Source organism: Miscanthus floridulus, unplaced genomic scaffold (genome assembly GCF_019320115.1).
Source record: "Miscanthus floridulus cultivar M001 unplaced genomic scaffold, ASM1932011v1 os_2481_1_2, whole genome shotgun sequence".
NCBI lineage: Eukaryota > Viridiplantae > Streptophyta > Magnoliopsida > Poales > Poaceae > Miscanthus > Miscanthus floridulus.
In genome coordinates this window covers 961-11,200 of record NW_027098326.1, presented here as the reverse complement: position 1 = coordinate 11,200, position 10,240 = coordinate 961, and the positions used below count along the sequence as shown (strand labels likewise).

Sequence of the window (10,240 nt, the reverse complement as noted above, 5' to 3'; positions counted from 1 at the left end):
TTTTCTCTTCCCCGCCGGCCTGCTTCCCCCTCCCTTCCGGCCCAGGCTGGTGAGCCCAACTCGGCTTTCCCCTTTCCTCTTCTCTGCGTGGCCCAGCAGCGCCGTCCCTCCGGCCCAGTCTCCCGTCGCGCCGTTCCTCTCCCGTGCATCCTCTCCTGTTTCGCTGACGCGCTGGGCCCGCTCGTCAGGAGCGTCTTCTTCCCCTTCGTCGTGTCCGAACCGAACATCAACCAGCCGAGAGTCCGCGCTTGCCTCGCTTCCCCCTCCGTTTTGCGTGTGCCGCAAGCCGCCTTGCCCTCTTAAATAGCAGCCGTGCCCCGTGCCGCCTTCCATCGAAGCTAAGCAAGTCCGCCGTGTCCCCGTGCCCTAGAACAGCACTGCCGTAAGCTTGAGCACTACTGCCGCCGTTGAACCGCCGATTCGCCGCTTCTCCGCCTCCGCGACTTCCTTGCCGAGCTCCACGAGAAGGTAAGCAACCCTCGGGTATGATATAGCCCTCTATCCCGCCTTCTACCACTGGAACCGCATCGCCGTAGTTCCCCAGCGGGCTCTGAGCTGCCCCTACCGAGCCAAGCTCATCTCTGCGCCGTTGCAGCCCTCTCCGATCCCACCGACGGGTTCGCCGTGGCGCCCTCTTTCTCCCGGTGCTCTATGTTCTATCCGCCATGGCCTGTAGGCTGTTTTCGAAGACCACCAGCGAGTTTTCCGCCGCTGACAATGGAGTCCACCGCACCGGCGCCTCTGTTCCGGCCAGCCGAGTCCTGGAGCCACCACAGCCGTCCGATCCAAAATCAAAGGCCAGGATTAGAACGTACCCATTCATTGGCATATTTTCAAAAAGGTCATTACAGTTACTTGCGTCTTAACCCGCTGTCCCCATAATCTTTCAAAAGAGCTCTTATAAGTATTTGGGTCTTAACCCGTAGTCCAAAACGTCTTTTCAGATTTTGTTTTCTTCTTTTGAAAGCGTATTTTGTTTTGGTTAAATCTAAAATACGTTTTCAGTTATTTACAGTTTTGCCACTAGATTTGTTTTAGCCATAAAATCTCTGTTTTAACTCCGATTTGATCCGTTCAACTTGCGTTGGGTTCATAATTCCATAATCTACATGTTTATACTACTATTAAGCATATTTTCAACTTTTAAAATTGGAGGTTAAATTTAATCTATTATTTTACTAAATAAAAACTTGTTTAATTCATAACTTCTTCGTTTTAGCTCCGATTTTTTGTGATCTTCGCGTCTGTGTGCTCGTAGCATCGCATAGAACCGTTTTAAAACCTTTTTAACTTCTATTTCTACTGTTTGGTGTATTGTTCTAATTAGCTTGTATTTGTTTGCTATGCATGTATGTATGGATGCCTGTGTGGTGCTGTTTGATCTCGAGTAGACTGTGAGTTTTATGTTGGTGATCTGGAGCAATGCTTTGAAGATCAAGACCAGCAGCGTTACTTTGAATTAAGGCAAGTATAACATGAGTCTCCTGTTACCTATTCACTTTAATACAAACTCAATTCATGTGCATATGTTAATAAACCGCTTGGAGTCTACTTACCTTGATATTGATTATCCTGTCCTTGATTTACCTATGGGTTTTGCATGTGGGTAGTATGCTCAGTTTTCTCCAACTAATATTGATTAAGGAATACAATTAAAGATATATGCAACATGGTATTAAAAGATGTTTTTGAGCAACATGGAACCAAGGGGGCTAGAGCATTGGGCCTTTTCTTATGGTGCTCTAGTTTCTCTCCATAATGACTCATCTTTAAGTGACAACCTAGGACTTACAGTACAACCATGTGGACCACATGGCTCTGGTCTTAGTCCAGTACCTTGCTCTTTCTAGCTTGTAGTAGTTTACCGAAAGGGCAAGAGGGGCATACCAGGCTGGGTATGGGCCTCATCCCCAGGGTGTGTACTATGCTGCGTGTATCAGTGCCACTTTTGGAGATGACTCCATAACACTTGGGAGATGGAATCCTTAGCGACTGCTCCTTATTAGAACGACTAGAGAAAAGCTTCGTGGTGTACCCTGTCTGCTCACCTTGGAAGTGTTTTGTGAGTAATTAACCTAGGCATATGGGTAACACGACTCATGGTGAAAGTGTACAACCTCTGTAGAGTGTAAAACTGATATACCAGCCGTGCTCACGGTCACGAACGTCCTGGATCCTTACTGAATAGTTGGTTACTTGGATGGTTTGGGTTATGATTAGAATTGCTGATATATCTAATTATTCATATTTGGAAGCCTAAGCATAACTTAGCAACTTATGATCAATAATAAAATATGACCAACTAAAAGTGCTTACCATAGTTCAACCGTGTCAAGCCTTTTGAGCCTGCATCCCCTCATGTTATGCTTGCTAAGCGGTAGTAGCTTATGCTTGTTTTATTTCAATACTTTGGCAAAAATCCCGGATGGGTACCAGATGGAGGTTCTTTAGTGGAGTTTTCCAAGAGGTGTTAGGCTTGTGATCAACCAGTTGATGATTCATGTGGTGTTGGAGGCTTCGCTGGAAGAATAGAGTTATAGTATATATTGTAAAGTAAGACTATGTCCTTTGTAACAATACTTGTGCGCTATGTAATAAAGGCATTGTCTTTGGTATTACCCCTTCATTTGTAGCTATATGTGTGAATTGAAGTCCTGGGCACACATATGGTGGGTATCTGGTTTTGTCCTTAAAACCAGGTGCTACAGAGCACATTATCACCGCCGGTTGGTGGTGCAAAGCAGCTGTGATGATGAACTATCATCGCCAGTTGGTAAGACGAAGCGGCGGTGATAGTTATCAACCCACACGTTCTTATGAACCGGCGGTGATACTCTCATCTCCAACAGTTCGTATTACGAACCATGATACCGGTGGTGATAAAGGTGTTGATGATAGGTCAATCTGTAGTAGTGATGGTCTTTAGCCCCAAATTAGACTTGTCCAAACAAGCCCTTAGCCAGTACAATTGGGGCATGGAAGTGGGGTTAAGCCCCTCTCTGGATGGTGCAACGATCTTCCAATTTATACAGAGTCAAATGATTCGTGGAAGTCTAATATATGTACCGACAATGAAGCATGGATTTAAATAGCGGGCTATAGCGGCCTAGGGTGCCGCTATAGCTTCTGGAGAGAGCCAACACTAAGCTACTGCTATTTTTCTGCTATGTTAGCTATGATGGGTATATTGCGTTTTAGCGCCGCTAAATCGCTTAGATATAGCTTTGAGGCCTTGTTTAGTTGGCGATTTTTTTTGGGAAATGGTACTGTAGCACTTTTCGTTGTTATTTGGCAATTAGTGTCCAATCATAGTCTAATTAGGCTTAAAAGATTCGTCTCGTGAATTTCGTCTAAACTGTGTAATTAGTTTTATTTTTTATTTATATTTAATGCTTCATGCATGCGTCCAAAGATTCGATGTGACGGGGAATCTTGAAAAATTTTGGGAACTAAACACTACCTGAAATAGCACCACTATTTTGGTTTTAGCTATAAGAGTGACAATTTAGTTATTATGTACTTGCCTTTTGCTGCTATTAAGTTGGTCTTTTTAAAAATTGAACACTTGAGTTTTCATGAATCAATGCTATAATGCCATATTAAGTAATGTTCTCTAGATTCCTAAAGCCTTGGAAACATATTTGCATTCATCAAATTTCACGATTCTTATGTTTTATGAACTGATTACTTGTATCTTTCATGGCTTCTTTAAAAATCGCTATATGTCATAGCTTCGATATAGGTGCGCTATAACTTTATAGCTTCTGAGAAAAAGATGCCGCCATTTGTTATAGTCCCTAATTTTAAACTTGCAATGAAGACCATGGTTGTGCTTTAGACAAAAAGTAAATGTGCTAGAAGAAGGCCATGCATAAAGAATGGTTGCTTGAGACGGCAACATTGAAAAGAACACACAAAGGCCACATGGCCCACGTGAGAAGCTAGTATTATACACACACGTCAGGCCCCTGAACCAAAGCCATGAGCTTATTGTAAAATTGTAATTGTACAGTCGTTGTAGACTACTAGTAGCACTATATTGAGGTCAATTTAGTAACGTACGATGGTGTCAAGTGCGGCAGTCCCGGGTGCCGGCTAGGTTAACTAGCGACTAGTTCGGGAACTGACAGTCCTGACGTATCTCGCCGCCAGTGGCCGGCGTCTTGACCCCGATCCTCCCGAGCTTGGTCATCGCCGCTACGAAATCGTCGAAGAAGGCACCCTGGTTGGACGTGTAATAGTCGACCGTGCTGCGCGACCTCATGTCGGAGTAGAGCACCTGGTCGGAGCCCAGGAGGCCCTTGCCGACCTGCAGGTTCTGGTAGAAGGCGTTGTCAAAGCCCACCGGCGAGGGGTCGAGGAAGGCGAAGGCGTTGGAGTCAGAGCTGCAGGTGCCGTTCAGCTGCGACGCGAAGCCGGGGTCCATGGTCGCGTCGTTGCCGATCCTGTATTGGAAGAATGGGCAGTCCGCGGCGCCGATGGTGTGGGCGCCTGAATTCACGCACAAGCCAAAGCCAGACGGTACGTGGTCAGGCTGGCAGAGTGGCAGTGGATGGCAAGGCGACGTGTATCTCAAACAGAGTGCAGGACAAGTGAGGTGCATTGCAGTCGTCGTTTACCTGACAGCGCGACCATTTCGGGCTGGGTGAAGCCGAGGCCGGAGAAGAAGGCGTTGAGCTGGTCGAGGTTGAAGTTGGCGTGCGGCAGCACGACGCCATCCCTGGTCGACACCCGGCCGTCGTACCGGCCCAACTCCACCTCGTAGTACGGCCCGCCGCTCTGAAAAACCAATGCATGCGTGTAACTGAAAATGGTTTTCTCTAGCGGCAGTGCATTTTGCATATAGGTGATTTCTCTGTCGGTAGCAATACCTGGTAGACGGATTCTCTGGCGGCGAGGGCCATGATGTCGGCGCAGGAAACCTTGTAGCGGCACTGCGGGTCGCTGTCCACGGCGGCCTTGGCGTTCAGGATGGTCTGAAACCCCTCTGGTTTGAGCGACTGGTTGTCGCTGTTCCGCCACTCGTCGTCGCCGTTGGAGTTGACGATCATGATCGACGCATCGCAGCCCTGTCGTACATACCCCCTCAATCGCATCAGACGTTGGATCACTGGCCGTCCGGAAGCCGTCGAATGTAGTAGTGTATACGTACCCTGACGGCGCAGTCGTGGAAGAAGAGCCTGAGCGCGGCTGGCGCGGAGATGGGTGACTGCGCCATGGACTGCTTCACGGAGCTCCGGACGATGACCTCCAGGTTGGGGCAGGTGCTGGCATAGTAGTCCGTCTTCAGCTCGGCGACGGCAGACTGCGGCATGAGACCCGCGGACACAACGAGGGCGGCGGCGACGACGACGAAGCTCAACCGACTACTCGCCATCGATGGTAGTACGTACTCTCTTTGCTGCTGCCGGTGAAAGTCCAAAGCAAACTGCAAATCCACGAAGGGTTGCTTACCGAAGGCTGTTGCGTGAGTGCTTCAAAAGTGTAGGGCTTCAGGCTGTGACTAGCTAGCTGGTGGTTTCGTTCAATCGAGATGGGTCTGAAAGCGATGGTGCATTGGAGACTGGAATGGAGGCTCTCCATCTGCATGCATGGGGTTTATATAGCACGGGGCGTACTAGCGCGTGGCTTTCCTCGACCTTTTTAACTGCCAATTGGACCAACTTGAGGTAGATACGATGATTGGAGTTTGTTCCAAGTGATATGTTCGTATAGTTTAGCAGATGATACCCGCGTGATCAAATGACACCTCAATTTAATTACAGGGGTGCATGTAGTAGGGACGGTGTTAGGATGCTGCAGCCCTAATCCAGCCCAGGAAACAACGTGTATCTTCATGTGACTCTATTACAAAAAGTCAGCCATGCAGTTCCAAATTACTAGCTCAGATAGCTCTATATCAGAGTACATTGACCTAGCTCCGGTCCAACTCTATTCCTGGATTCGCTCCGGATTAGCCGTCAAGAATTCTGAACCAAGGCATCCATTCTTCAGATACAGTCTCACGCTAAATAGCTGTTTCCTTCAAACTTCAGGTTCAGGAACCAGGATTACGTACTAATAGTCGCGTCACTCTATCTCAGACACGAACAGATGTAGCTTATTATATAAGAAAATATACGTGCTGATTTAGGCATTGAGTTGTACAAAAAAAATTCTATCAGTATGTCGATCTGCCAAAACACTACTGGAGAGGGCCTCTTTGCCGAGGGCCTGAGGCCCTCGGCAAATGCCCATTAACCCTCGGCAAAGGCTTTGCCGAGGGCGGCCCTCGGCAAAGAGCTCTCGGGGAATTTTGAGTCGGCGAAAAGGATCTTTGCCGAGGGCCATTAACCCTCGGCAAATGCTTTGCCGAGGGCGGCCCTCGGTAAAGAGCTCTCGGGGAATTTTGAGTCGGCGAAGAGGATCTTTGCCGAGGGCCCTTTATCGGGCACTCGGCAAAGCCTTTGTCGAGGGCTGGAGCGGCACTCGGCAAAGCCTTTGCCGAGGGCTGGAGCGGCACTCGACAAAGAAAAGCAGCCGTCACGGCGCTGGCGCCTAGGACGGAGTCTTTGCCGAGGGCCGTCTCCGGGGGCCCTCGGCAAAGAATTATTCTTTTTTTTTTAAAAAATCTTTGCCGAGGGCCTCCAACCATGGCCCTCGGCAAAGAAATGTGCAGAATTTTTCCAAAAAATCTTTGCCGAGGGCAATGGGACGGCGCTCGGCAAAGAATTATTCTTTTTTTTTTGAAAAATCTTTGCCGAGGGCTTCCACGCAGGCCCTCGGCAAAGAATTTTTTTTAAAAAAAGTCTTTGCCGAGGGCCTCCAACCATGGCCCTCGGCAAAGAAATGTTGCAGAAATTTTATTTTTTTTTAAAAAAAATCTTTGCCAAGGGCGATGGGACGGCCCTCGGCAAAGGACCCTTCTTTGCCGAGGGCCTTGGTCATTGCCCTCGGCAAAGAGGCAGAAATTTAAATTTTTTTTTGTTTTTTGCATTCCATCAACACAAGCATTTCATATATATACATATATATATATATATCAACCATCACATATATATCACACAGAACCCATTTTCTCACAATATATCGCAACCATAATTGTGAACCACAAATCACAATATATTACAACGACAAGTCACATATTCATCATCATTCACATGTTTATTACGACAAGTTCTTGAAATCCAAGCACAAGTCAGAACCATAAACCACAAATATTACAATAAAGTCCAACCACATCATCTAGCACTAGTTCTCATCAAGGTAGCCTATGAGACGGTGGTGAAGGAAAGGCGGGATCACCCGGTGACGCACTACCAAGTTGATTGGAACCCGTGGACGGAGGCTGCACAAAGGAGCAGAGATTGCATGTGTGAGTAATTCGGGAAAACAGTTTGGGAACTTAGAGATTGCATCTAGTAATCTAGGAATACAAAAAGATTAGACTCAATTGAAAATTTCGGCAGCACCTCCCCTGCACGGGAAGGTTTTCAAAACCTACAAGAAACAACGGCACGAACGCCGACATCCACAACGGCACGAACGCCGACATCCACAACGGCACGAAGGCCGACATACATGCAAAGCACAAGCGAAAAGTGAACTTTCATACTTACAGGAGTAGCTGCAGGAGTAGGAGGTGGAGGAGCTGAAAACTGCACAGGTACACCCGATGCTTGCCCAAGACTTTGCATGACCACCATCATCTCCGCCATCTGCTTCTGCGTGGCCTCGAACGCGACCTGCTGGGCCTGCAGCTGTGCGGTCAGTTCCACGTTCTGCTCTTGACTTTGCCTTTTTGTTTCTTGTAGCTCGGCCTGCAATATTTCACTCCAATGTATCAGTAATGCAAATCTAATTTAGGTGTGTAAATATCAACGTACGACGAGTAAAACAGGAATTACCTAGAGTGCCTGGACCTGCTGCAGTGCTAGAGAAGGCCGTGAGCGTATGGGCTGGCTGGAGCTCGTGCTCCGTGCTCGGATAGCGTCGAGGGAGGGAACAGTGGTGGAGTCGATGGTGCCGTCTGCAATCCATAGCCGCCCGTACTTCTTGCCTCCTCCGAGCCTCATGATCGTCTCTGCATCAATGGGCTCAGTGCGCACATTGTAATCTTCCCCATAGATCTTCCTTACCGAGGACATGTACTCTTGGACTTTAGTGTATACGTTCGGGTCGGAGTACACCTGGGGCGGGGCAGCCGGGTCAAAGGAGACAGAGGACGATGCCCTGCCCATGTGGGACATAGCCCACGCAGAGAACTCCGAGACCTCCTCGCCCGGGTGCGCAGCCTCCTACGAGAAAGACGGGAAGATGGTGAGAAATCAAGCAGAATTGAGCATCAAAATAAATGAAAGAAATCACTTACGTATGCTTGTTTGTATCCGGGGAGGCTGCGGCTGCCTTGATGGTGAGTTGGACCTTGCCTCATCAGACGCTGTTCCCGCTGCCTCTCGTGCGTGCCAACAAAGTCCTGCGATAACCACTTGTCCACGATCATGGCCCAGCACTCGGGATACGATCGGCACCACCAAGGAATCACCTACAAGTCATCGAGTATTTGACATATAAGAAGATGAAATTGAACCTACTTAATATCAAAACGAATCATTATGAATGTTGTTCGCCTACCTCAAGGTACTGGTCCCGGGTCAGCGTAATCAGTCTTGCTTGAGGCTTGGGGAGGGACTGCTTAAGTACCGACCTATAGTAGTCTATGTGGGCTTAGACACGCCCATGGTGGTGCATCTCGGTGACATACTTCCTACAAGCTGCGGCAGCCGCCCGATCCGCCTGGGCCTCAAGTCCTTCTTTGGCCTTGAAAAATTTCTGCATACAAAACTGATGTATCCATTCATTATTTCAATAAAACATTTAACCAATGAATGAGATGTATTAAGCAATGTTGTGCGAGAGAAACTTACCCAAAACTCTGCCAATACCTGCTCCTGCTTGTTGCGGTAAGTGTCATCCATGACCAGCGCGTACCTGTCCCAGTTGGAGGCCGGCTCCCGCACCACCGGCTCTTCGGACAGTTGCACAATGCTAGGGTACCATTTCCTGCACAAAACACCAAGGATGCTCGCGGGGGTGCGTGCTGGAGTACCTGACAAAACCAACTAGGCCCTGCACAAGTGATTAAGAAAATTCATCAGTTTCTCTTATGATTTCCAACATATCTAATGAAGTAGTTGTGATAACATCTATAGTTACTTACCTCTTTGCCATAGGCCGAATCACTAGGCGGTTGTGAGGAAGTGGAACCGGAGGGAGGCTCACGGGACCTCGCTTGTAGGGAGTCCGGGTAGCGGTACCCCCTCCATCGCCCTCAAGCCCCTCGCCTCCCTCACCCTCGAGCGCCTCGCCTCCCTCGCCCTCGAGCGCCTCACCTCCCTCACCCATCTGCTGACCCCTCTCGTCCTTCGACGAGGATGTGGCCGTGGCCGTCATGTGCTCCTCCTCTAGCACCTCGTCACATGGCGAGGGAGGACACCGCTGCCTCCTATGGTTGTTGCCCCTGGTCCTCCTCTCGTCACCTCCTACGGACGCTGCCTCGGACGATGACCCCTCACCTCGAAGGAGAGGGCGGTCTCTCCCATAAACCGAGGGCGTGTCACGGCGTGGATGTCTGCTCGCCATCTTTGTTCAATCACCTGTAATCACAAAGAATGAACAAGACTAATTAGTACATATATTAGAAATAGATTCAAAATATATAAACAAAACACAAATTAAAAAAACATAGTATTACATGTATTAGGAATAATCTTCATGATTGGGATCATAGGTCTCATCATCACTGTCAAAATTGTCCAAATGGGCAACACTATCCGAAGGTTCTATGTTGTCATCGTAGTCATTGCCTAGAAGTAATCGCTCAAGCATTGCTATGTCCTTGGCATTTACCACCACATCTCCATCGACCTCGCCATCAACCATTTCGTTGTCTACTTCCATTTCGATTGCTTCGGGTAAGACTATCTCAAACATGCCTGGTAGCCCATCTTCTTGATAGAACTGTCCATCATATGTGTTTGCGTTGAAGTTGTAATCATTATCGTTTGGGGCAGGTAGTTTACCGTGTGGAGATACCTGGTGCACAATAGCCCAACCCTTAAGATCCTCTTTGTCTTGGTTGGCGTATCGAGTATAATACACCTGCACGGCCTGTTGAGCCACAATGTAGACATCTTTTCTAGGATAGATGGAATCTTCTCGAATCTCGACTAGCCCAAGATGAGGGGTTCGTCTCGTTGAT

The 10,240-nt window shown here is 48.2% G+C and overlaps 1 protein-coding gene across 1 annotated transcript; it reads right to left on the bottom strand.

Annotated features, from left to right (window-relative positions):
• Positions 1-4,111: 4,111 nt before the first annotated feature.
• On the bottom strand, positions 4,112-5,377 carry LOC136535028 (peroxidase 45-like). Its single transcript, XM_066527377.1, has 4 exons — positions 5,153-5,377; positions 4,872-5,069; positions 4,620-4,779; positions 4,112-4,491 (listed from the first exon to the last, which is right to left on the bottom strand). The coding sequence occupies exons 1-4, from the start codon at positions 5,375-5,377 to the stop codon at positions 4,112-4,114; spliced, it is 963 nt and encodes a 320-aa protein (XP_066383474.1).
• Positions 5,378-10,240: the final 4,863 nt, after the last annotated feature.

Bases quoted from the DNA above. Each gene is read 5' to 3' on its own strand.
- LOC136535028 (XM_066527377.1), bottom strand. From the start codon at position 5,377: ATGGCGAGTAGTCGGTTGAGCTTCGTCGTCGTCGCCGCCGCCCTCGTT. The intron at 5,070-5,152 runs GTACGTATACAC...TATGTACGACAG, and splicing joins TCCACGACTGCGCCGTCAGG to GGCTGCGATGCGTCGATCAT. The intron at 4,492-4,619 runs GTAAACGACGAC...GCGTGAATTCAG, and splicing joins CGAAATGGTCGCGCTGTCAG to GCGCCCACACCATCGGCGCC.